Raw genomic sequence first — 26,187 nt, forward strand, 5'->3', positions numbered from 1 at the left:
GTGGTGTCCCAGCCGGGGGTGGGAGCAGGGTTGGGGGTGCTGTTATTCCGCAGGGTGGTGACCCACTTTAAATATCTGGGGGTGCAGGAGGCACAGGACGTACGCAGAGGTGGGAAGGCTCAATAGGTTTAATCTCACTAGCTTTGTGGGGAGGGTGAAGGTAGATGTGGCGCTGCACAGGCTGGGTGCAGGCGATTAAAATTAATGCCCTGACGCATTTTTTGTTTGTATTTCAGTGCCTGACGATCTTTTTGCCGAAGGCATTTTTCAAGGAGGTGGATAAGTTGATCACCTCGTTGATTTGTGGTGGGGGTGGGGTTGGGGGGGGGGGGGGGGTGGGGGGGGGGGTGGAGGTAGCCAGGGTTAGGAAGGTAGTTTTGCAGAGCAGGCTTCCCAAATTTATTGTACTAATATTGGGCGGCGAATGCCTAAAAGGCAAGGAGTTGTGTTGGACGGGGGAGTCCCAGTGGGTCAGAATGGAGGAGAGTCTGTGCAGGGGGTCGGGGGCTGAGGACGTTGCCAACAACGTCCTCTGGATGGTCCCCGGGAAATATTCTGGGAGTCCGGTGGTGGTGGCAACGCTGAAGATTTGGAAGCAGTTGAGACAGCACTTTAGGTTGTGGGCGGGGTCAAGAGAGATGCCGACTTGTGGGGATCATAGGTTTAAGCCAGGAAAGTTAGGAGGTGGGAGAAGAGGGGAGTCAAGGCATTAAAAGACCTGCTACTGAGAGGTCGTTTTGCAAGGCTTGAGGAGTTGTGGGAGAAAAATGGACTGGGGCAGGGGGAAGAATTTAGGTACCTGCAGCTCCAGTGTAGCCATCTGGGATGGCCACGTCCCAATTACAAAATGGACACTTTGCAAAGAATGCAGGGAAAATGGACAATACTGAGAATGCAAGAGGGTGCAGGGTTTGTCTGTTGATTGGAGCCGCAGCTCCCAGACAAGACCAAAACTGCAAAACCATTACCATACTAATGAGCCATCCCCGGGGACAAAAGAGTAACATTTAAGTAAACCATACCAAGGCAGACACCCCGGCGCCAGAGGAGACCAGAACAAAGCAGGCCAACGGCCACCTAGGACATGCCCAGCCATCAGGGCACCCACCCCTTTATTGGAGGAAATCGATAGGAACGATTGGGAAACTTCCCAATTAATTATGGCCAAGTTCAAGGCCCGCCCAAGCACGCAAAGCCCCTTTTGGGTATAAGAAGGATCCCCCAAGAGAGAATCGCTCTCTTGGCTCCGGTTCTCATCAAGGAGAGACCTGCCAAAGCTGCATCAGAACAAGTAAGTCCAAGGTCAACGCACGCTACCAGACAGACGCTCTTAGCTGTTATTCCATACCAGTTCAACCCCAGCAGCCTCAGAACCGAACAACCATTGTTCCTCTGACTGAGTGGGCGTCTAAAGCTAAGTATAGGCTTTAGCAGTAGTGATAGTTTAGTCTGTAGAGTTTTGTGCATGAGTATATTCGACTGTGTGTGTAAATAAATGAGCATTGAGTTTGAACTTACTAACTGGTGTATCGAGTCTTTGATCAGTATTCGGTTTTGAACCTTGTGGCGGTATCGAGAGATACCTGGCGACTCTAGAGCAAAACGTAGTTAGAATTAAGGAAAGCGACCATATTGGCCACCATCTTCAGAGCCAAATTAAGAGAAACACAATTAGCAACATCAGGACTTTGTCTGGAAGGAGGTTCAGAGCTTCCCAGAGGTGCCGGCGTTATTGACGACAGGGGGAATGGAGAAGGCGGTGGTGTCGGCGTCCTATGGAAGGTTTTTGAGAGAGGATAAGATTTCCTTGGAGGGGATTAATGCCAAATGGGAGGAAGAGTAGGGGGAGGTTATGGAGGACAGTTTGTGGTGTGAAGTGCTCGGGAAGGTAAACGCCTCAATCTCGTGAGCGAGGTTGGGGCTGATACAGCTGAAGGTGGTGTACAGAGTGAGCCTCGCGGGGGCGAGGATGAGCTGACTCTTTGAGGAGTCGAGGATGCTCTGTGGGAGGAGTCTCGCAAACCATGTCACATGTTTTGTCCTGCATGAAGCTGGAGGGGTATTGTAGGGAGGTTTTCATGGTCATCTCGAGGGTGGTACATGTGAGATTGGAACCAAGGCCCCGAGAAGCCTTATCCGCGGTGTTGGACCGGCCCGGGCTGCAAGCGGGTGCGGGGTCAGATGTCTTAGCCTTCACCTCACTGATTGCCCGGGGGAGGGTCCTGTTGGGGTGGAGGTCAGCTTCTCCATCCTGTGCCTCGGCTTGGCAGGGGGACCTGTTGGAATTTTTGATGCTTGAGAAGGTGAAGTTTGAGATGAGGGGAAGGATGGAAGGGTTCTACAATTCATGGGAATTCATAGAATTTCATAGAATTTACAGTTCAGAAGGAGGCCATTCGGCCCGTCGAGTCTGCACTGGCTCTTGGAAAGAGCAGCCAAGGTCGACACCTCCACCCTATCCCCATAACCCAGCAACCCCACCCAACCCTAAGGGCAATTTTGGACACTAAGGGCAATTTATCATGGCCAATCTACCTAACCTGCACATCTTTGGACTGTGGGAGGAAACCGGAGCACCCGGAGGAAACCCACGCACACACGGGGAGGATGTGCAGACTCCGCACAGACAGTGACCCAAGCCAGAATCGAACCTGGGACCCTGGAACTGTGAAGCAATTGTGCTATCCACAATGCTACCGTGCTGCCCATTTATCATGCACGTTCAAGAATTGGATGCCATCGGACATTAGTGGAGGGCACTAATGGGGGGGTTGAGCACATTGTTTATGGGATGACCGTTGATTCTCTTTTGGTCTTTTTATTTTGTTGTATTTGTAATGTAGGGGCGATGTTTGGGTTTGTAATTTGAAGGGGTTGTTGGTGGGGGGATTGATACTATATTTATTATTGTTGGCTATCTTTCGTTGTGTATTTGATGAAAATGTGGAAAATGAGGAGAATAAAAAATGCAAGAAAAAACATTGATACAGTTACTGGATCTATCCTCTTCAAGTTAATTTCATTACCGATGATAGAATATCATTATCATTGCAAAGAAATGTACAGAGAAACTCATGAACTGAACTGTTCATGGTGAAGAGCACTTCCGTGATCCTGGAACCAGGTTTGAAAATGGATATAAGTGACCATCGTTCTATCCGATGAACTATCAGAAAGTTTTTCAAAGATAAACTTCCCATTCACAAATCTATCAGTTTTAGTGCTTCGTACCATGATGTTTTGGTTTATCTTTTTTTGTTTTTTTCTATTTTATTTCTGTTGCATATTGGATCCATTTTAACCACAATTGTATTCTCATTCACTTGATACCCCTATTTGCTGTGAGCTCTCTACCCGATTTAGCTCAGTTGGCTGATGCAGTATGAGGCCAACAGTGCAGGTTCAATTCCCATACTGTCTGAGGTTATTCTCAACCTTGCCCCTTGCCAGAAGTGTGGTGATCCTCAGGTTAAAAGGGGAAAGCAGCCTATGGTCATTTGGGACAGTGGTGGCTTTACTTACCCAATTTTAAAGTTGGCTCTCTGCTCTATCTGGGATTTATAGATTTTCAACAATTGAGCACTGCAACTACTGCTGTCCACGAGAGTTTTACCATCAATGAAGTCAGGTGAATGGTTGCTGTTCATGGCTCATGTGGCTTCTACAGTTATGAGCGGATAAGTGTTTGCAATTGCTGTGGGCCGAGATTCTCCGATCTCGATCGCCCCGCTACCCCTGCCAGCAAACCGGGGAATTTGGCGCTCAGCCAAAATTCCATTCGCAGCAGCGGGACTGGAGAATCCCAGCCATGGGCATGGTTTTCGGCTAATTGATTATTGAATAAGTCTTAAGGACACTTTTGATCACAGAGTTTAACACCCAGGTAGGTACAAGTTAACACTATTCCACGCTGAACTCTGTCAAAGTTTTTGGGTAGCGATATCCATTGTGTTTTTATTGTTTTTAAATCCATCCACTCATCAGCCTAAGGCTTTAAAACTGTTTCCCAATTATATCCTCCAATATGTACATTAGAGACTTTGAACCACAAAGCAGGTAATTGGGGACAAGGAGAACTGTATCGCTTGTCGCTTCAGATAAAGATCCTTCTCTAGATCTCCTCAATTATTGCATTCGGTGCTATGTGTGAGAGCTTGTGTGCCCTCTCACTCGATCACTGAGCCATCCTGAAACCTCCTCTGTCAGCCAGCATTATAGGCGGCCGGGGACTAGATCCGCGCAGTTTGATGCTCAGGCACGCGGCCGATCAGGGTGGGGAGGGGGTGTCTCATTTTTCCGTCTGGCTCCGCGGTCCAAGTCCGCCATGGAGCTCGGCGCGGCCGCTGGAGGCCGCCGCCATGCGCAAGCGCAGACTCCAAACCGGAAGTGCGGGGGGCCGTATTCGCAGCTAAAGCTGCGAGATTTACTCCGGGCCCCTGCTAGCCCCCTGCAGGGCTGAGAATTCGTTCATCTTTTAAATGGGAATTTTGGGAGTAAAACTCCATTTTGGGAGAATCGAGCCCATTGTGTCTAATCAGTGCTTCAGCACTAAATCTGCATGTTTGAGTTAGTGCCACGACAAATTCAAATTATGGCTCTTAGGGACAAAGTCATGTAAATTAAGATCAGAGTTGTGTGCAAGAGCTGACTTTCAAAATAGGCAGGTCTTATTAGACCACCTCAGTGCTGGTTCACCAAAATAACCATAATTTTATAGTCTGTTGGCATTTCCTTTACCCTTCCTTACATACGGGGTGTAATACCTGCTACTCTCCAAACTTTTGGCAGACTTTTATTTTCCCCTCACTAAGATCTTCGGAAAATTATGATTTGTGTCTCAGGTATATCCTCCCCCAACCGCATTCCATATTCTGGGCTGGATACAATCTGGCTCTGCTGGATATTCCTGCCCTACTTACATTTTTAGTACAATCGCCTCCTGAATATTTATCTTCAGAATGTATCCCGAGTCCCATGAACTAAACCCCTGTAATCTGTAGAAAGGATATTTGTGCTTGATGTTTGTATTTTGTTTATGGTTAATCTGAATTATTTTCACTCACTTAAAGTTATATTTTTTAGTTAGAAAATATTTTATTGAGGCATTTATAATTTTAACACTTTTCAACAATAACATCCAACAGAACCCACAACGAAATAGCCATTATTCCCCCCAAACACAAACCACAACCAACATGGGTTATAAAAGCACACCGCCAGCCCTTACCGGCCCGCCCGCCATTGGTTTTTCCTACCCTTCCATGCCTCCCCGTTTCCACGCCACCCCCCCAACCCCCGCTGACATTTCTAATTTTTCTCTAAGAAGTCGATGAACGTCTGCCATCTGCAAGCGAACCCCTGTAACGAACCCCTAAAGGCAAATTTAATTTTCTCAGGCCTGAGAAACACCGCCATGTCGCTAACCTAAATCCCCGGCTTTGGGGGCTACATGCCCCTCCATCCCAGTAAAATTCATCTCCGGGCCACCAGGGAAGCAAAGGCCAAAATGTCGGCCTCTCTCCCCCACTCTGCTCCCGGGTCTTCTGACACTCCAAAGATCGGCACCTCTGCATTTGGAGCCACCCTCCCTTGCAGGACCTCTGACATGACATCTGAATTTCCCTGCCAAAAGCCCCTCAGCCTCAGACACGCCCAGAACATGTGTACATGAATTGCAGGACTTCCCCCATATCGCCCACACATGTCCTCCACCTCCTCAAAGAAGCTCCTTATATGGGCCACAGTCATATGAGCCCTGTGGACCACCTAAGCCTGGCACACGACAAAGACGCGTTAACTTTCTGCAGGGCCTACTCCCATAACCCAGCCTCCAACTTCCCCCTCCAACTCTTGTTCCCACTTTCTCTTCACCTCCCCTATTGGGGCTCCCCTATTGGGGCTCTCTCCCACTATATCAGCTCGTTATAGATTTCCAAGACCTTCCCCTCCCCAACTCCTGTTCTCAACATCCTGTAACCCCCTTTGCAGGAGGCATGGAAAGCTCAAGACCTGCCTCTGTACAAAATCCCTCACTTGCAGGTACCGGAAGCCATTTCACCATGGCAACTCAAACTCCTCCTCCAGCTCCTCCAAACTCAGAAAACCCTCATCAAGAAAGAGATCCCCAAATCTCTCGATTCCTGCCCGCCGCCACCTCCGAAACCCCCCTCCAGCGAACCGATTGTTATCGCATATCGTTGCCAAACCGATCCCCCTCCAAACACTTGTGCTGCTGCCACTATCCCCACACCCTCAGAGCTGCCACTACTACCGGGCTTGTGGAGTACCGAGAACGGCAGAGGTGCTGTTAACAATGCCCTCAACCTCGTGCGCTTGCAGGATGCCGCCTCCACCTGCTCCCACACCGACCCCTCCCCCACTCCCCACTTCCTGACCATCGATATATTCACCGCCCAGTTATAGTTAATAAAGTTCGGAAGAGCCAGCCCCCGCTCCCAACACCCCCCCCCCCCCCCCAGCAGCACTTTCCTCACCCGCGGGGTTTTACTGGCCCAAATAAATTCCGAAATTACCGCATTCATCTTCCTAAAAAACGCCTTGGGGATAAAAATTGGGAGACACTGAAAAACAAACTGCAAGATTGGGAGCACTGTCATTTTCACAATATGTACCGTCCCCGCCAGAGACAGCTGGAGCGTGTCCCACCTCCGGAAGTCCCCCTTCATCTGCTCTACTAGCCTATCCAGATTCAATTTGTGGATCTGTCCCCATTCCTGTGTCACCTGGATACCTAAGTACCTAAAGCTCCCTCCCACCACCTTGAATGGCATCTCCCCCAATCAGCTCTCCTGCCCCCTTGCCTGGATCGCAAAATACTCACTTTTGATTCAATTTTTATACCCCGAGAACCGGCCGAATTCCTCTAGTATCCCCATTATCCCTCCAATCCCCCCCAACGGGTCTGATATATATAAGAGCAAATTGTCCGCATAGAGCGAGACCCTCTCCTGACAGACCTTTGAAGCTCGCAGCACCATTGCCAAAGGTTCTATGGCCAGGACAAACAGCAGTGGGGAGAGTGGACATCCTTGCCTCGTCCCCCGGTACAGCCTAAAATATTCCGACCTCATCCCAATTTGTGTGCACGTTTACCACCGGTGCCTGATAAAGCAACAGGACCCAGTGCACAAATCCCTGCCCAAAACCGAACCGTCCCAGGATCTCCCATAAGTACCCTCACTCCACCTGATCAAAGGCCTTCTCTGCATCCATAGCCGCCACCACCTCAACCTCGCGTCCTTTGAAGGCATCATGATAACATTCAAGAGCCTCCTAATATTGGTCGCCAGGTGCCGCCCCTTAACAAACTCCATCTGATCTTCCTCTATTATGGCACAGTAGAATAGTGGTTAGCACAGTGGCTTCACAGCTCCAGGGTCCCAGGTTCGATTCCCGGCTTAGGTCACTGTCTGTGCGGAGTCTGCACGTTCTCCCCGTGTCTGCTTGGGTTTCCTCCGGGTGCTCTGGTTTCCTCCCACAGTCCAAAGATGTGCAGGTTAGGTGGATTGGCCATGCTAAATTGCCCTTAGTGTCCAAAAAGGTTAGATGGGGTTACTGGGTTACGGGAATAGGAGTGGAGGTTTGGGCTTAGGTAGGGTGATCTTTCCACGGGCCGGTGCAGACTCGAAGGGCCGAATGGCCTTCTTCTGCACTGTAAATTCTATGATCTATTCTATGATTACCCCTGGAGCACGATCCTCGATCCGTGTGGCCAGGATCTTTGCCGGCTGTTTGGCATCCACATTGAATAAGGAGATTGGTCGATAAGGGCTGTTTAGCACAGGGCTAAATCGCTGGCTTTTAAAGCAGACCAAAGCAGGCCAGCAGCACGGTTCGATTCCCGTAACAGCCTCCCTGAACAGGCGCCGGAATGTGGCGACTTGGGGCTTTTCACAGTAACTTCATTTGAAGCCTACTTGTGACAATAAGCGATTTTCATTTTCAAGACCCACAGTTTTCCGGGTCCTTGCCCCGCTTCAAAATGAGAGAGATTGACGCCTGTGACAACATCGGGGGGAGTACTCCCAACTCCTTTGATTCATTGAAGGCCCTTACCAACAGCACCCCCGAAAACCTCTTATAAAATTCCACCGGGTATCCGTCCGCTCCCGGGGCCTTACCCAATTGCATCGCCTCCAGCCCCTCTATTACCTCCCCAAGCCCAATTGATGCCCTCTACCAGCTCGCTGTCCACCTTCGGGAACTCCAGCCCTCCCAAAAATCACCTCAACCCCTCTTCTCCGGCTGGGGGTTCTGACTTATACAGCTTGCTATAGAACTCGCGAAACAATTGTAACAACCTGGTTTCTGTCCTAGTCAATTCAATTTTGTTGGTCTCCTGCATTGCATTCCTAAATTTATACAGAGGATAACGTGTGAAATCCTAATTCATAATCCTTTGTTGTGACTTTGATAAAAATGGGATTGTGGGCGGGTAAAATTAGGCATGCTAGCAGCGTGAAATGTGCTTGTAACGAATAGGTCGGCAATCTTTCACCACATCTGTATTGAGGGGTTTGTTCTGTTTTTAGCCAGGTTTGAACCAGCACTGACTAGCAGTAAGGGAGTCCATAGTCTCTCATAGGCACTCAGTATCATTGATGGGCGCAAACAATGTCATAATAATGATCTTTATTATTGTCACAAGTAGGCTTACATTAAAACTGCAATTAAGTTACTGTGAAAAGCCCTTAATCGCCACACTCCGGCGCCTGTTCGGGTACACAGATGGAGAATTCAGCATGTCAAATTCACCTAACAAGCACATCTTTCGGGACTTGTGGGAGGAAACAGGAGCATACAACAAGATTAACAACTGCAATGTCATAGTTTTATCAGGAAAAGAATCTAGGTGTGTTTTGTATCTCGCTGCGTCTTTTTGGGATTGTGACATCTCGTTTCTGTTCAAAATGAGCTGACAAACCTGTTTCTGTGTATGAATTGCATTCCATTTTCATTTTGGTGCTTGATACTAGTAGTTTGTTTGCATTTGCAGATTTGTTCCAGATGCTTCATGATGTATTTAGATTCTGGGAGCAGGGACACTATATTGTAATTAGTTTTTGAGCAAATGTGAAAGTATATTGGAGTGTTACGATCCCAGTTGATGTTACAACTGGACGGGAAGATCTCAGACTGGAAACCTGGCTCAACAACTTTTATTTCTTTTTATAAAATGTAGAAGAACTGAGTCACAAGACCATTAATTAGTTTTAACAACTGGTAAAAAACCATGAAAAAATTGAATTTTGATACAATACATCTTTACTCTCCCCTTAGCTGAACAATTACACTAGGGTTTTAGGATTAACACGGATTACAGAGTACATCTTAATCTACAATAGTCACATTAAGGCGGCTAGCATTGCTGCCTCACAGCGCAGGGACCCAGGTTTAATTCCCGCCGTGGGTGACGGTCTGTGTGGAGTTTGCACGTTCTCCCCGTGTTTGCATGGGTTTCTTCCGGGTGCTCCAGTTTCTCTCACAGTCCAAAAATGTGTAGGTTCAGTGGATTGGCCATGTTAAATTGCCCTTAGTGTCCGAAGGTTAAGTAGGGTTACGGGGATAGGGCAGGGGAGTAGATTTAGGCAGGGTGCTCTTTCAGAGGGTAGGTGCAGGCTTGATAGGTCGTATGATCTCCTTTTGCACTGTCGGGATTCTATGAATTATTAACACAATGTCCCTTTTAAGCACATCAGATGACTGTGGACAAATACAGTCTCCACACTGAACCCAAAGTGAATGTTTGTGAATGCCTCCTCAGAATCCCCCCAGATGGTTGTCACGTGAGAGTTTCCAAACTCCACTCCCAAACCACGCATTAAAATCTTCTCTCATAATTATGCTTTCCCTTAGCTGTTTGTATTTTGAAATCTTCCAAATGACACTTTAGAACAAAGCTCTGCTCCATTTTTAACAGCGAATCAAGTCCAGGATTTCACACCAACCACTTTTAGGATTTCTTATCTTGGCTGCTATGCAAATTGATCACAATTGCTTTAATTTTCAATTCCCAGACAGCATTAAAATGGCATCAGACATTTGGTTTACCTTTGAAGGCTGCTGCCGCATTTTAAATCTGGTTACTGCAATTGTCTCTGTGACTTGGAACACTTTTTTGAATTCTTCTTAACAATACATTGGTCTCTGTTCACTTAACTCCAGTTGCCTAAACATTCTACTTATCCCAATTCCCTGGTTACCTGGACTGTAACTTGTACTTTAGTAAATCTGCCTCTTTGCAAATCCCATCCTATTCTGTCTTTCTTCTAGCAGAGTTGAGGGACGTCTACTCCACGAGGTACTGTCTTCAACTGCCAAAGAATTTAGCTAAAACTAAAAGTTTAAACCTTTTTTATCCTTACAAGGGTCTCCAGTTGCTAAGCAACCCCTGCTAGTTCTATTTATTCTTCATGCCATAGCCCTCTCTAAGCACAATAGAATCACAGTTGGAATTGAAACCAACCCTCAACATACAAACATTTCTGACCAGCATGAGTCTAACTATAGGCTTTACCCTTCCAGGCACAGAAACATCAAATTAAACCCACTTAAAACTATACCTTATTTCTAATGTTTACCAATATAAATGCAAATCCCTGAAACCTACCTTTGTTTTCCTAAGAGGAATATAATCAATACGGGCAGGCAACTGAAGTACTTTTCCCTTGCTTTTGAAAATTGAACATGCTTAAACCCAACATACACTTACTACACCTATTTCTCAGCCAGTGGAATGGGACAGTCTGTACTATGAATTGCTGCACTTCCCATATATATCCAACACCAGGTTGATCGACAGTCTCGGTGTTCAGAATCTTATCAGCTCTGCAAAGGAGGGATCGGAGGAGGAACTGGGAGCAAGATTTGCAAATAAAGGGTGAGGTCAGATCCGCAACCATTCCCACCACATTTTAAGCTTCCTGGAGGTCAGGGTCAATGCAGGATAATAGGCCAATTAAGGAACCAATTGGGGGAAAGTTGCTAATGCAACTTTTGGGATCTTCCCAATATTGGGGGCCAGAAGGGGGAATGGGTGAATGTGGGTGTGGTTGCCCCCCCCCCCCACATTGTGGCAGTAAGATTTGTCTTATCTCTCCTTCATAGATAAGTCAGTCCAGTTGAATAAATGCAAGCAAATTTTTATTTCTTAAAACACATTTTGGTACATTCACACGAAATTAACTCAAAAATGCTTTCTCCATGTTTCTCGAAGTGTCCTTGAATAAGTAGAAGCAAAAGCTTCAAGATAAAAGCGACCTCAGATTTTAAAAGTCATTTCAAAAGAGGCCTTCGATCCCATTCTTAAGGGAATCCTTATCTGGATTTAGCCCCTTACTTAGTTTCATTGGTTCTAATTCTCAGCTGAGACCCCCTTGATTCGTTCAGAAAAGTGTCAGTCACTTAACAGATGATTGGTTAATTAGACATTAATCAATTATCCCAAATTAATTAAGTGTCCCATGACATTTGTCCCATGTTCAAACTCCCTACGTCTGGTCTCAGCTAAGATATTGTTTCAATCTTGTTGAATGTACCTTCATATCAGAACATGTAATATATTATTTGTAACATTTGAGACAGCCATGGACAGTATTCATACAATTGTAATTTACTCATATTATTCTACAAATTCAGTAATTTTCAGGAATCATGTTAGCTAATATTTTAAAGGAATATAATTGCTGAATCTAACAGAGGCCAAAGCCCAGCAGGTACCTGGAGGCCCCAGTGTTGAATATATTTCAGAATAAGGCTGGCAGATCTTTTCTCTCTTGGGCAGTAGTCAAGGGATTTTGGGGGTTTGCTGGAAAGTGGAGTTCTGGCCAGGATTAGCTGTGGTTGTATTGAATCACAGAGCAGGCTGGACGGGCTGAATGGTCTATTTTTGTTCATGTTCCAATGTTTTTCCAGCAGCAGGCTGGAGGGTCATCAGTCCCTACTCAATCTGCCCCCATTATAAAGCCACTGTAGGCAAAGCTATTCTGTGCAGCTGTTCTCCCTGCATAATGGTGGCTTGTCAACTATGACCATTCTTTATTTTAAAATTCTCAAACTTGAGAGACGCTTCCATTCTGTGGCATCTTCATGGTCCCCTAAATACCTCAGCACGGTCTACCTCTCCCAATGGGGCTATCAGCCATCCAGAGCTATTGGTTCTCTGATTTGGGCGTCCCACCTCATGAGCCTACCCATCATCCTTAATTGGGATGCCGATTGCGGAGGCCGCCTTTTCAATGGCTGCCTCCTGTAAGATCAAGACACCAGTCTGGTTATGATCTACTTATGGTCCTGACAGCAGAAACATTTTAATGCTGTTAAGATTCCACCCGAAGAAAGTAATAAATGCCCCTGCGATCATTGTCATGTTAAGTGCATTTCAACCATTCATGCCTAATATAGAAGACCAGTGCCACATAACAATGCAAGAAATAAGAGCAGGAGTAGGCCCTTCAGCCCAGCGACCCTGCTCCTCCATCAATAAGATCATGGCTAATCTACCTGACCCATAACCCTTGATTCCATTGTCTATCAAACGTTGAACTCGCCCTTGAAGGTATTCAATGACCCAGCCTCCACTGCATTCTGAGAAAGAGAATTCTAAATTACAAATTACAACCAGACAAATCGACTCGAGGGAACAACAGACTGTTAGCCCAGCTTACAACCCATCTGTGGTAGTCACCACTGTTGTATTGTATATACTGCATACGAGGGTATTACGGTAAGGCCCCTGTACTACAGGTACGGGGGTAGATCCCTGCCTGCTGGCTCCGCCCAGTAGGCGGAGTATAAATGTGTGGGCTCTCCGACGTGCAGCCATTTCGGCAGCAGCTGCAGGAGGCTCCACATCTCTGCGTAACAAAGCCTCAATTACTCTCCACTCTCGTCTCATCGTAATTGATAGTGCATCGCCATCATTCTTACAATTTGCAGATAATGACTACTCGGTACTTACAGGCACAAAGTAAATGGTTGGAAACCTCTTCACAGAAGACCGAAAATTACCCTGGCTAAACGGTGAAAGAAAATCGACTTTACCAAGCCTGCAAGAAATGGACAGAATAATGAATAAACTGGAGGATGTTACACGGATATAATTTAGATCGGGAAGTTCGGGGGTATGGAAAGGGATAGTGCGGCGGAGGGGGCGGGGGGAGGGATGGAGCATAGGGTGTCCTTATATGCTGATGACTTGTTATTATACGTGTCGGGGGAGTGTGTCAATAGGGGGAATACAGGAGCTGCTTCGGGTGTTTGGGTCTTTCTCAGGATACAAATTAAATCTAGACAAGCATGAATATTTTGTGGTGTCTCGGCCAGGGGTTGGGCAGGGGTGAGGGGGCTGCCATTCCGTAAGGCAGGGACTCACTTTAGATACCTGGGGGTGCAGGTTGCTTGAGATTGGGGGGGCTCCGTAGGTACAACATTTCTAGTTTGGTAGGGAGGGTGAAAGCTGATCTGGCAAGGTGGGATGGTCTCCGTCTGTCACTGGCGGGTCAGGTACAGGCGGTTAAAATGAATGTGCTGCTGCGATTCCTGTTTATTTTTCAATGCCTGCTGATTTTCCTGCTGTAGCGCACAAAGACTCCGTGAGACGAATAGAGTGAAGTCGATGAGGCTTTATTAAGCGTGTCTGTTCCCCAGCAGCCCGATAGTAAACTGGCCTGCGGGGGAAGGCACCGGCTTCTTATACTTCGCCTTCAGGGCGGAGCTTGAGGTCAACGGCCAACCAGGACCCGGGATCTGTCAGCCAATGACATTAGGGCTTCCAGTCCCACATGACCCCCAATACATACTACCACATTCACCCCTTGTCAAAAATGAACCCGGCGGGGTGATGCTTCGTATGGTGGTAAGGGTTTACAGGGCTGGTCCTGGGAGGATAGAACAGTTACATGGTAGTACAGTATTGGACAGTATCGTCCTGTTACAACTATTTACAGAGGGTATAGGAAAAACAAAATGTTCATTGGACAGTCCATCTTTGTTTTACATCGACGCCACGAGTCGGTCGGGCGGTCTGGTCGTCCGTGTCGATCGCCTCGGCCCCGGCGGTGGTGGTGGTGCTTGTACCAGTGTTGTCGCCTCCGGGAGCCGCACGGTTTCAGCTGTCGGTGCAAAGGGGAGGGGGACTGATCCTCCTGGGAAGGGGGCGGTCGCGGGGTGCGGCGGTGGCAGGAAGGGGGGCGGTTGGGTTGATGGTGTCGGGGGGGTGTGCGTGGTGCCGGCGGGCGCCAGATCCCGCAGGGAGACCGTGTCCTGTCGGCCGTCGGGGTACTCCACGTAGGCGTACTGGGGGTTTGCGTGGAGGAGGTGAACCCTTTCGACCAACGGGTCCGCCTTATGTGCCCGCATGTGCTTTCGGAGCAGGATGGGTCCTGGAGCCGCCAGCCAGGTCGGCAGCGACGTTCCAGAGGAGGACCTCCTAGGGAAGACAAGGAGACGCTCGTGAGGCGTTTGATTAGTGCTTGTACATAATAACGACCGGATGGAATGGAGAGCGTCCGGGAGGACCTCCTGCCACCGTGAAACTGGGAGATCCCTGGACCGTAGGGCCAGTAGGACGGCCTTCCAGACCGTGCCGTTCTCCCTTTCTACTTGCCCGTTCCCCCGGGGGTTGTAGCTGGTCGTCCTGCTTGAGGCGATGCCCTTGCTGAGCAGGAACTGGCGCAGCTCGTCACTCATGAAAGAGGACCCCCTGTCGCTGTGGACGTATGCGGGGTAACCGAACAGCGTGAAGATGCTGTTCAGGGCTTTAATGACTGTGGCCGCGGTCATGTCGGAGCAGGGAATGGCAAAAGGGAAGCGGGAGTATTCGTCCACTACATTAAGGAAATACGCGTTGCGGTCGGTGGAGGGGAGGGGCCCTTTGAAATCGAGACTGAGGCGTTCAAAGGGGCGGGAAGCCTTAATCAGGTGCGCTCCATCTGGCCTGAAAAAATGCGGTTTGCATTCTGCGCAGATGTGGCAGTCCCTTGTGACTGTACGGACCTCCTCTAAAGAGTATGGGAGATTGCGGGACTTGATGAAGTGGTAAAACCGAGTGACCCCCGGGTGGCAGAGGTCCTCGTGGAGGGTTTGGAGGTGGTCAATTTGTGCGTTGGCACATGTGCCACGGGATAGGGCATCGGACGGCTCGTTCAGCTTTCCGGGCCGGTACAAGATCTCATAGTTGAAGGTGGAGAGCTCGATCCTCCACCTTAAGATCTTGTCATTTTTAATCTTGCCCCGCTGTGCATTATCGAACATGAAGGCTACCGACCGTTGGTCAGTGAGGAGAGTGAATCTCCTGCCGGCCAGGTAATGCCTCCAATGTCGCACAGCTTCCACTATGGCTTGGGCTTCCTTTTCCACTGAGGAGTGGCGGATTTCTGAGGCGTGGAGGGTTCGGGAGAAGAAGGCCACGGGTCTGCCCGCTTGGTTAAGGGTAGCCGCTAGAGCTACGTCGGAGGCGTCGCTCTCGACCTGGAAGGGGAGGGACTCGTCGATGGCGCGCATCGTGGCCTTTGCGATGTCCGCTTTGATGCGGCTGAAGGCCTGGCAAGCCTCTGTCGACAGAGGGAAGGTCGTGGTCTGTATTAGGGGGCGGGCCTTGTCTGCGTACTGGGGGACCCACTGGGCGTAGTACGAAAAGAACCCCAGGCAGCGTTTCAGGGCTTTTGGGCAGTGCGGGAGGGGAAATTCCATGAGTGCACGCATACGTTCGGGGTCGGGGCCTATTATCCTATTGCGCACTATGTAGCCCAGAATGGCTAGCCGATCGGTGCTAAAAACGCACTTATCCTCGTTGTACGTGAGGTTCAAGGCTTTGGCAGTCTGGAGGAATTTTTGGAGGTTGGCGTCGTGGTCCTGCTGATCGTGGCCGCAGATGGTTACATTGACGAGGTACGGGAACGTGGCCCGTAACCCATGTTGATCAACCATTCGGTCCATCTCCCGTTGGAAGACCGAGACCCCGTTTGTGACGCCAAAAGGGACCCGTAGGAAATGGTATAATCGCCCTTCTGCCTCGAAGGCTGTGTACTTGCGGTCACTTGGGCGGATGGGGAGCTGATGGTAGGCGGACTTGAGGTCCACGGTGGAGAAGACTTTATACTGGGCAATCCGATTGACCATGTCGGATATGCGGGGGAGAGGGTACGCGTCTAGTTGTGTGTACCTGTTGATGGTCTGGCTATAGTCAATGACCATCCTTTGTTTCTCCCCTGTCTTCACTACTACCACCTGCGCTCTCCAGGGACTATTGCTGGCCTGGATTATGCCCTCCTTTAGTAGCCGCTGGACTTCGGACCGAATGAAGGTCCGGTCCTGGGCGCTGTACCGTCTGCTCCTAGTGGCGACGGGTTTGCAATCCGGGGTGAGGTTCGCAAACAAGGACGGGGGTTGCACCTTGAGGGTGGCGAGGCCGCAGATAGTGAGTGGGGGTATGGGGCCGCCGAATTTAAACGTAAGGCTCTGTAGGTTACATTGGAAATCTAAGCCCAGCAAGGTGGGGGCACAGAGTTGGGGAAGGACGTTAAGTTTGTAGTTTTTGAATTCCCTCTCCTGTACCGTTAGGGTAACTATGCAGAATCCCTGGATCTGTACGGAGTGGGATCCTGCAGCTAGGCAAATCTTTTGTGCGCTGGGGTAGGTAGTTAAGGAACAGCGTCTTACCATGTCGGGATGTATAAAACTTTCCGTGCTCCCGGAGTCGACTAGGCATGGCGTCTCGTGGCCGTTAATTAGGACCGTTGTCGTCGTCGTCTGGAGAGTCCGGGGCCGAGCCTGATCGAGCGTAACCGAAGCGAGCCGTGGTTGTAGTAGTGGGGTGGGGTCCGTTGTTGCCGTCCAAGATGGCGTCGGGGATGGACAAAATGGCCGCCCCCATACATCGCACGTGGCTGAGGGGTCACAAGATGGCGTCGGGGGTGGACAAAATGGCCGCCCCCATGCGTCGTACAGGTCGGGGGCGGTCCAAGATGGCGGCGCCCCTCCTCCCCTCGTGGTGGTCGGGACCCAAAATGGCGGCATCTGCGGGTCGCACAACGGCGCCCCTCCTCCCCTCGTGGTGGTCGGGACCCAAAATGGCGGCGTCTGCGGGTCGCACATGGTGTGCTGGAGGGTCTGGGGAGCGCTAGGACCGCGCGGAGTTCCTTCACTGCGAGCGCCAGGGCCGCGGGCGCTAGGTCCGCGCGGAGTTCCTTCACTGCGAGCGCCAGGGCCGCGGGCGCTAGGACCGCGCGGAGCTCCCTCGCCGGGGACAGCGGTGGTCGGGGCCCAAGTCGGCGGCGCCGGCGGGTCAGGCGTGGGGCCGCGAGCGCAAGGAGCGCGAGGAGCTCCCTCACCGGGGACAACGGTGGTCGGGGTCCAGGTAGGTGGTGCCGGCGGGTCAGGCGTGGGGCGCGGGACGGGGGTGAGGGTGGCGTTCGGGACGCGAAAAACCCCTTCCTCTCCGTGGAGAGTGTTGGCCAGCACCCAAATCGGGAGCGCCGGCGGCGGGTCGTACATGGACTGCGGGGAGGGGGGTTGGGGAGCGTAGGCGGCGTGCAGGGCTCCCAGTTCTCCCGGGGCCGCGGTGGTCGGGACCCAGAGCGGCTGCGCCTGCGGGTCGCACATGGCGTGCTGGGGGGGTTGGGAGGCATAGGCTGCTTGTAGGGCTCCCTGTGGCCCCGGGACGGCGGCGACCTCGCGGGATCGGCACACCACCGCATAATGGCCCTTTTTCCCGCAGCTTTTTCAGATGGCTGCGCGGGCCGGACAGCGTTGTCGGGGGTGCTTCGCCTGGCCGCAGAAATAACAGCGGGCGCCCCCGGTGCGACTCGGCGTTTGGACTGCGCAAGCCTGTGGGGTGTTCGGGGGGGGGGGGGTAGGGGGTTTGCCGCGACGGGTACATACGGGGCCCAATGGCCTGCCGTGCGGTCAGGGCCGTAGGCGCGGGTATTACGCGCGGCGACGTCTAGGGAGGCTGCTACGGCCCGTGCCTCTGAGAGTCCTAGCGACTCTTTTTCTAGAAGTCTTTGGTGGATTTGGGAGGATTGCATACCTGCCACAAAAGCGTCGCACATTAACATGTCCGTATGTTCGTTTGCATTCACCGACGGGCAGCTGCAGGCTCGTCCCAAAATCAGCAGCGCGGCGTAGAACTCGTCCATCGATTCTCCGGGAGCTTGCCGTCTTGTCGCGAGCTGGTAGCGAGCGTAGATTTGGTTAACTGGGCGAACGTAGAGATTTCTCAGTGCTGTGAACGCCGTCTGGAAATCGTCGGTGTCTTCAATGAGGGTGAAAATCTCCGTGCTCACCCTCGAGTGCAGAACCTGCAGTTTTTGTTCGTCTGAGACTCGGCCTGTGGTCGATCTGATGTAGGCCTCAAAGCAAGTCTGCCATAGGGCTTCCAGTCCCACATGACCCCCAATACATACTACCACACCTGCCAAAGGCATTTTTTAGCGAGATTGAAGGGATGATTACCTCGTTCATATGGGGAGGTAAGGTGGCCAGAATTAAAAAGGTGCTACCACAGAGAGGAAGGCAGGCAGGGGGTTTGGGTCCACTGAACCTCATGTATTATTACTGGGCGTCAAATGTGGAGAAGGTACAGAGCTGGGTCAGAGGGGTTGACTCCCAATGGGTCAGAATGGAGGAGAGTTTGGGTAGGGGGTCGGGATTGAAGGCGCTAGCTACAGCGCCACTCCCGACAGCCCCGGGGAGATATTCAGGGAGTCCGGTAATAATAGCTTCGTTGAGAATTTGGAGGCAGTTTCGACAACACTTCGGGTTGGGGGCAGGGTCAAGGGAAATGCCGATTCGGGGGAACCATAGATTTGAGCCAGGGAAGTGGGATGGAAATTTTCAGAGATGGGCGGAGAAAGGAATTAGGCCACTAAAAGATTTGTTTCTTGGGGGTCGTTTTGCAGGATTGAAGGAGCTGGGAGCGAAGTATGGGCTGGAACAGGGGGAAATATTTAGATACATGCAGGTTCGAGACTTTGCCAGAAAGGAGATACAGAGCTTCCCAGTGGAGCCGGCTTCCACATTGCTGGAGGAGGTGCTGACGACAGGGGGACTGGAGAAGGAGGTAGTATCGGTGGTTTACGGAGCTATTTAGGAGGAGAAGGCGCCGTTAGAAGGGAATAAGGCAAAGTGGGAGGAAGAGTTGGGAGAGGGTATGGAGGAGGGGATCTGGTGTGAGGTACTGCGGAGAGTGAACGCCTCCACCTTGTGTGTGAGGTTGGGGCTGATACAGCTGAAGGTGGTGTATAGAGCGCACCTTACAAGGGCGAGGATGAGCCGGCTCTTTGAGGGGGTAGAAGATGTGTGTGAACATTGCGGGGGGGGGGGGGGGGCGCAAACCACGTTGATATGTTTTGGTCCTGTCCAAAGATGGAGGATTACTGGAAGGAGGTGTTGAGGGTAATCTCGAAAGTGGTGCACGTGAAACTGGACCCGAGCCCCCGGGAGGCCATATTCGGGGGGGGAGGGGGGGGGGGGGGGGGGGGGTGGAGACCAGCCAGGGTTGGAAACGGGCACGGAGGCAGATGTTGTTGCCTTTGCCTCGTTGATCGCCCAAAGGCGGATCCTGTTAGGGTGGAGATCAACCTCTCCACCCTGTGCCCCGGCGTGGCGGGGGGGACCTGCTGGAATTCTTGACGCTTGAAAAGGTCAAATCTGAACTGAGGGGAAGGATGGAGAGGTTCTACAATTCATGGCATTATTCATTATGCACTTTCGAGAATTGGATCACATCGAACATTAGAGGGGGGGGCGAGGGCTGGGAGGGTTGGGGGGAGGGGGACTGTATGTGATAATGGTGACTATGGGTGATTCCTGAATCCTTTTTGTCATTTGTTTATGTTAACATGCGGGATGCTGTTTGGGGTTTGGTGGGAGGATGGGATCGTTGTTATCGATATGGGGATTGACATTACATTCGTCACTGATTATTGTTTATTGTTGGGTGTAAATTTGGGAGAAAATGTGAAAAAGGAGAATAAAAAATATTTTTTTAAAAAATAATTCAGATCGGGAATCCTGATGACCCAGGCCGCAATGGTGGAGGACAAATTCTTTTTTTTTAATGAAGTATATTTATTAAGGTTTTGCAGAATTTTTCATAATAAAATAGTAGTAACAATAATAACAAAACAAACTAGAGAGAACATTAACGTGGTGCAAAAAGAGAATATACAATAACAATTAAATAGACATTACCCCACGTGACTCAGTCTTCCCACACCATCCCAATGAAGCACTCACCACCCCCCCCCCCCCCCCCCCACCCCCCCCCCCCTACGGATTGCTGCTGACATTTTAATTTTCTCCAAGAAAGTCGACGAACGGCTGCCACCTCCGAGAGAATCCTAGCGTAGAACCTGTGGTGAGCCACGTATGGCTACGTAAGGCTGTTGTATATATATTCACTGTTGTTCTACTGTTCTATTAGTATTGTTATCTCCACTATTGTATATACTTACTGTTATTACTGTTCTGTTATTGGTTGTTGCTGTTGTACTGTTGGAATGTTGTTATTGGTGCTGCTGTTGGCTCCGCCCCTTTGAGGAGATATAAAGCCCGTCGATCTGGGGCAGTCTTGCAGTGCGGGAGGAGCTACAGGTTGGCACACTTCTAGTCTATTAAAGCATCGGTTCACTACTACTCAGCGTCTCGACTGAATTGATGTCCATCAGACCCTCTTAAGGCAAACTTTATTTTCTCAAGGCTGAGAAACCCAGCCATGTCGTTAACCCAGGTCTCTACACTCGGGGCTTCGAGTCCCTCCACATTAATAAAATCCGTCTCCGGGCTACTAGGGAGGCAAAGGCCAAGACGTCAGCCTCTTTCGCCCCCTGAACGCCCAGGTCTTCTGACACTCCAAAGATCGCTATCTCTGGACTCGGCACCACCCGTGTGTTTAGCACCTTGGACAATGCCCTTGCGAACCCTTGCCAGAACTCTCTAAGCTCCAGACATACCCAAAACATGTGGACATGGTTTGCAGGGCTGCCCTTGCACCTCATACAACTGTCTTCTACCCTAAAAAACTTGCTCATTCTCGCTGCCGTCATGTGTGCCCGGTGGACCACCTTAAATTGAATTAGACTGAGCCTGGCACATGATGAGGAGAAATTAACCCTGCCCAGGACCTCTGCCCACAGACCCGCTTCCAACTCCTCACCTAGCTCCTCCTCCCACTTGCCCTTGAGCTCCTCCACCGGGGTTTCCTCCGCCTCCTGTAGTTCCCCCACCCAGGTGCCGGAGACCACCCTGTCCTGTATCCTCAGTGGCAGCAGCGTCGGAAAGGCCACTACCTGTTTTTTCAGGAAGGCTCGTACTTGCAGATATTTAAAGGCGGCAGATTAAATTTGTCCTCTAGCGCCTTCAAACTGGGAAAGCTTCCATCTATGAACAAATCTCCCATCCTTCTGATGCCTGCCCTCTGCCAGCTCTGGAACCCACCATCCATCCTACCTGGGACAAACCTGTGGTTGTTACATATCGGGGTCCAGACCGACGCTCCCTCCACCTTCTTGTACCTTCTCCACTGTCCCCGGGTCCGCAGTGTCGCCACCACCACTGGACCTGTGGAGTAATGGGGCGGCGAGAACGGCAAAGGAGCAGTTATCAAAGCTCCCAGACTAGTACCTTTACATGATGCCACCTCCAGCTGCTCCCACGCCGCTGCCCCCCCCCCCCCCCCCCCATTCGCCCACTTCCTAATCATAGCTATATTGGCCGTCCAGTAGTAGTTGCGAAAGTTCGGCAGCGCCAACCCCCCAACCCGATTGCGTTCCAACAGCAATCTCCTTACTCGCGGGGTCTTATTCCCCCACACAAAGCCCAAAATGATCCTACTCACCCGCTTAAAAAAGGCCTTCGGGATGAAGATGGGGAGGCACTGAAAGACAAACAGAAATCTGGGGAGGACCGTCATTTTCACGGTCTGCACCCTCCCTGCCAGTGACAGTGGGAGCATGTCCCACCTTTTAAAGTCCCCTTCCATTTGCTCCACCGACCGGGTCAGGTTGAGCCTGTGCAGGGCATCCCATTTCCTAGCCACCTGTATACCCAGGAAAAACTTTTCTCTACCATCCTGAGCTGCAGCTCTTTCAGTCTCTGCTCCTGCCCCTTGGCCTGGATCACAAACAACTCATTCTTTCCCATGTTCAGTTTGTACCCTGATAAACTACCAAAATCCCTCCGATCCGCAGAACCTCCCCCATCCCCTCCACAGGGCCCGAAATGTACAGGAGCAAATCATCCGCGTATAGCGAGACCCGATGTTCCACCCCCCGAACCAGTCCCCGCCAGTTCCTCGAGGCTCTCAGCGCCATAGCTAGCGGTTCTATAGCTAGGGCAAATAGTAACGGGGAGAGGGGACACCCCTGCCTCATTCCCCGGTGAAGCTCTAAGTACCTCAGCCGGTTTGTACATACACTTGCTACAGGCGCCTGGTGCAGCAATTTCACTCAGCCAATAAAGCCCTCACCAAACCCAAACCTCCCCAGCGTTTCCCACAGGTACTCCCACTCCACCCGGTCAAAGGTTTTCTCTGCGTCCATCGCTGTTACCACCTCCGTCTCCCCTCCCTCTGAGGGCATCATAATAATATTCAAAAGTCTCCGAACATTGGTATTGAGTTGTCTGCCTTTAACAAACCCAGTCTGGTCTTCCTCTGTCACCCCTGGGACGCAATCCTCAATTCTTGTGGCCAGAATCTTAGCTGGCAATTTGGCATCCACGTTTAAAAGCAAAATCGGCCTGTACGACCGGCAATGTTCCGGGTCCTTCCCTCGTTTAAGAATGAGTGAGATCAAGGCCTGTGACATTGTTGGGGGAGGGTTCCTTTCTCTCTAGCCACATTGAAGGTCCTCATCAGGAGTGGGCTCAGTATTTCCGAAAATTTCTTATAGAACTCTACCTGGTAAACGTCCGGCTCCGGGGCTTTACCCGATTGCATGCCCTCTATACCCTTGACAATCTCCTCCAATTAAATCGGGGCCCCCAGCCCCTCCACCAGGTCCTCTTCCACCTTTGGAAACCTCAACTGGTCCAAAAATTGCCTCATCCCTTCCACTCCCTCCGGGGACTCCGACTCGTATAGTTCACTATAGAACTCCTTAAAGACTCCGTTCACCCCCCCTGGATCCAAGACCATGTTACCCTCCTTAGTCTTTACTCCCCCGATTTCCCTGGCCGCCTCCCTCTTTCGCAGTTGGTGGTGCCAGCATTCTACTCGCTTTCTCCCCGTACTCATAGACTGCCCCCCTTGCCTTCCTCAGCTGTGCTACCGCTTTCCCTGTGGTCAGCAGTTAAAACTCCACCTGCAGACTCCACTGCTCCCTCAGTAGCTCCACCTCGGGGGCCGCCGCGTATCTCCTGTCCACTTGGAGTATCTCCTCCACCAGTCTCTCCCTCTCCGCTCTTTCTCTCTTTTCCCTATGGGATCGAATTGAGATGAGCTCCCCTCTGACAACTGCCTTCAGAGCCTCCCAGACCGTTGCCGCTGCTACCTCACCCGTATCGTTTGTTTCCAGGTAATCCTGGATGTTCCTGCTAATCCGCCCGCAAACCTCTTCGTCCGCCAGCAGCCCCACATCCAGTCTCCAGAGTGGGCGCTGCCCTCTCTCCTCACTAAGCCGCAGGTCCACCCAGTGCAGGGCATGGTCCGAGACTGTGATTGCTGAGTATTCTGTCCCCGCCACCTTTGGGATTAACGCCCTGCTCAAGACAAAGAAGTCTATGCGGGAATAAACCTTAGAAACATAGAAGAAAAAAGAGAACTCCTTTGCACTCGGCCGCGCGAACCTCCAGGGATCCACACCCCCCATCTTCTCCATAAAACCCTTCAGTTCCTTAGCCACTGCCGGTCGCTTCCCTGTCCTGGACTTCGACTGGTCCAGCTCGGGGTCAATGACTGTGTTAAAGTCTCCCCCCATGATCAGGTTGTGTGACTCTAAGTCTGGGATTTTGCCGAGCATGTGTCTCATAAATTCCACATCATCCCAATTCGGAGCGTAGACGTTCACAAACACCACACGGACCCCCTCCCACTTTCCACTCACCATTATATACCTGCCCCCCTTATCTGCCAAAATCCAGTCCTGAATGAAATACCTGGCCTACCCATCCCTTTCTCAATCTCATATGATCTGCGAGCTTTAAATGTGTCTCATGAAGCATTGCTACGTCTGCCTTTAACCCCTTTAGAAGCACGAACAAGTGCGCTCTTTTGACCGGCCCATTCAAATCCCTCAAATTCCACGTGATCAGCCTGGACGGGGGCCTACCCCGCCCCGCCGATTAGCCATCGCCCTTTTTTGGCCAACCTCGAGCCAACCCCTTCACTTCCTCGAGCGCCCCCACAGGGAGCCATCACCCCCGACCCTCAATTGGTACCCCAAAATTGATACCTCCTCTGTCAGCAAAGCAGCATTCCCCCCCTCCCCTCCCCCCCCAACAGCCCCATGACACCCAAACCCCCGCCAAGCACCAGCTGAGCACTTACTCACCCCCCACTACGCTCCCGAGAGTCAGCTGACCCATGCTGACCCCGGCAGCTCCCACCCCTGGCGCCGATCAGACTGTCGCCTCATTGTCCGGACCCCTCTCCCCACATGAATAAACCAATGTAGCTACCTCTCCAGCCCCAGTGAGTAAATAGTAATACGAAACGAAAAATAAACAGAAGACACAAACATAGCCCCGAGAGGAGACACTTGTTGAACCAAGGCTCTAACGTCCCGAAAAATCGCACTAAGTACAGGGCCCCCTCCCCCCTCTGTATCTCAACTTTGCCGAAAACACTGCACCCTCCAGCCACCACCTCAGCCCTTACACGCACCCAACATTGTACACAATCTTATATTGAAACGGTGCCGTGTTACCCAGCCCCACCACCGCATTCCACCAAAGCTTAACTGTCCTTTAATTCGAGCTTTTCTGTGTGACAAATGTCCACGCCTTGTCCGGCGTCTCAAAACAGTGATGCCGTTCCTTGTGCGTGACCCATAGCCTCACTGGGTGTAGCATCTCAAATTTCACCCCCTTGCTGAAGAGGGTCGCCTTCACCCTGTTGAATCCAGCGCGTCTCTTGGCCAGCTCCGCACCCAGGTCCTGGTCGATGCGTATCACGCTGTTCTCCCACCTGCTGCTCCGTTCTTTTTTTGCCCACTGCAAGACAAGTTCCTTGACCGAGAAGCGATGAAATCTCACCACCATGGCCCTCGGCGGTTCATTTGCCTTGGGCTTCCTTGCGAGGGCTCGGTGCGCCGCGTCCAGCTCCAGGGGTCGAGGGAATATCCCCGTCCCTATCAGCATCTCCAGCACCTTGGACACAAATGCTCCCACATCCGACCGACCCCCACACCTTCGGGGAGGCCCACAATTCTCAAGTTCTGTCTCCTGGACCTGTTTTCTAGGTCCTCCAGCCTCTTCTGCCACTTCTTGTGGAGGTCATCCTGAGCCTCCACCTTAAGTGCCAATACTACCAACTCATCCTCATGGTCGGATAGCTTTTTCTCCATCTCCTTAATCGCTTTTCCTTGTGTCGCCTGAGTTGCAATCATTTGGTCTATTGATGCCTTCATCTGGGCCAGCATGTCCTTTTTAAGATCAGCAAAGCAGCCCCTAAGGAACTCCTGTTGCTCCTGTGACCACTGCGCCCATGCATCTTGGCTATACCGGCCACCATGCCGTGCCTCGGCGCCCGCTCCACACGCTTCTGTCTGTTGGGACTGAAACGCTTCACCCGGCCACTCCTGTTCCAGCTATCCATACACAGAGAGGGAATCCTTTTGGCAGTGTTGTGGAGGACAAATTCTTCCACTATTCCACATCAGCATAATTCTATAACTGAATACAACAACATACATCCCAAATACATCTGAGGTTCTTTGTTAAAATAGTACGGTCTACAGTAAAGGAGACAGGAATATAGGGAATAGGGGCAGGAACAGGCCATTTGGCCCGTTGAGCCTGCTCCGCTTTTCAACTAAATCAAGTCTGATCTTCAACACCATTTTCCCGCCCTATCCCCATATCCCTTGATATTTTTAATATCTAGAAAATCATTGATCACTCTCTTGAATAGGGCAGCACGCTGGCGCAGTGGTTAGCACTGCGGCCTCACGGCGCTGAGGTCCCAGGTTCGATCCCAGCTCTGGGTCACTGTCCGTGTGGAGTTTG

The 26,187-nt window shown here is 51.0% G+C and overlaps 1 protein-coding gene across 5 annotated transcripts in view; it reads right to left on the reverse strand.

Moving 5' to 3' along the window:
• Window positions 1–26,187, reverse strand: part of LOC140408125 (protein STPG4-like) — a 120,089-nt gene that overhangs the window by 45,057 nt on the left and 48,845 nt on the right. For all 5 annotated transcript variants that reach the window (XR_011940081.1, XM_072495181.1, XM_072495148.1 and 2 more), the window contains one exon: window positions 12,980–13,067. Coding sequence is in view for 4 of the 5 variants with exons in the window: in XM_072495181.1 (XP_072351282.1) it covers window positions 12,980–13,067 (88 nt within the window). In the remaining variant the exon portion in view is untranslated. The remainder of the gene's footprint in view (window positions 1–12,979; window positions 13,068–26,187) is intronic.

The sequence above is a fragment of the Scyliorhinus torazame genome, chromosome 1, assembly GCF_047496885.1.
Source record: "Scyliorhinus torazame isolate Kashiwa2021f chromosome 1, sScyTor2.1, whole genome shotgun sequence".
NCBI classification, from domain to species: Eukaryota; Metazoa; Chordata; class Chondrichthyes; order Carcharhiniformes; family Scyliorhinidae; genus Scyliorhinus; species Scyliorhinus torazame.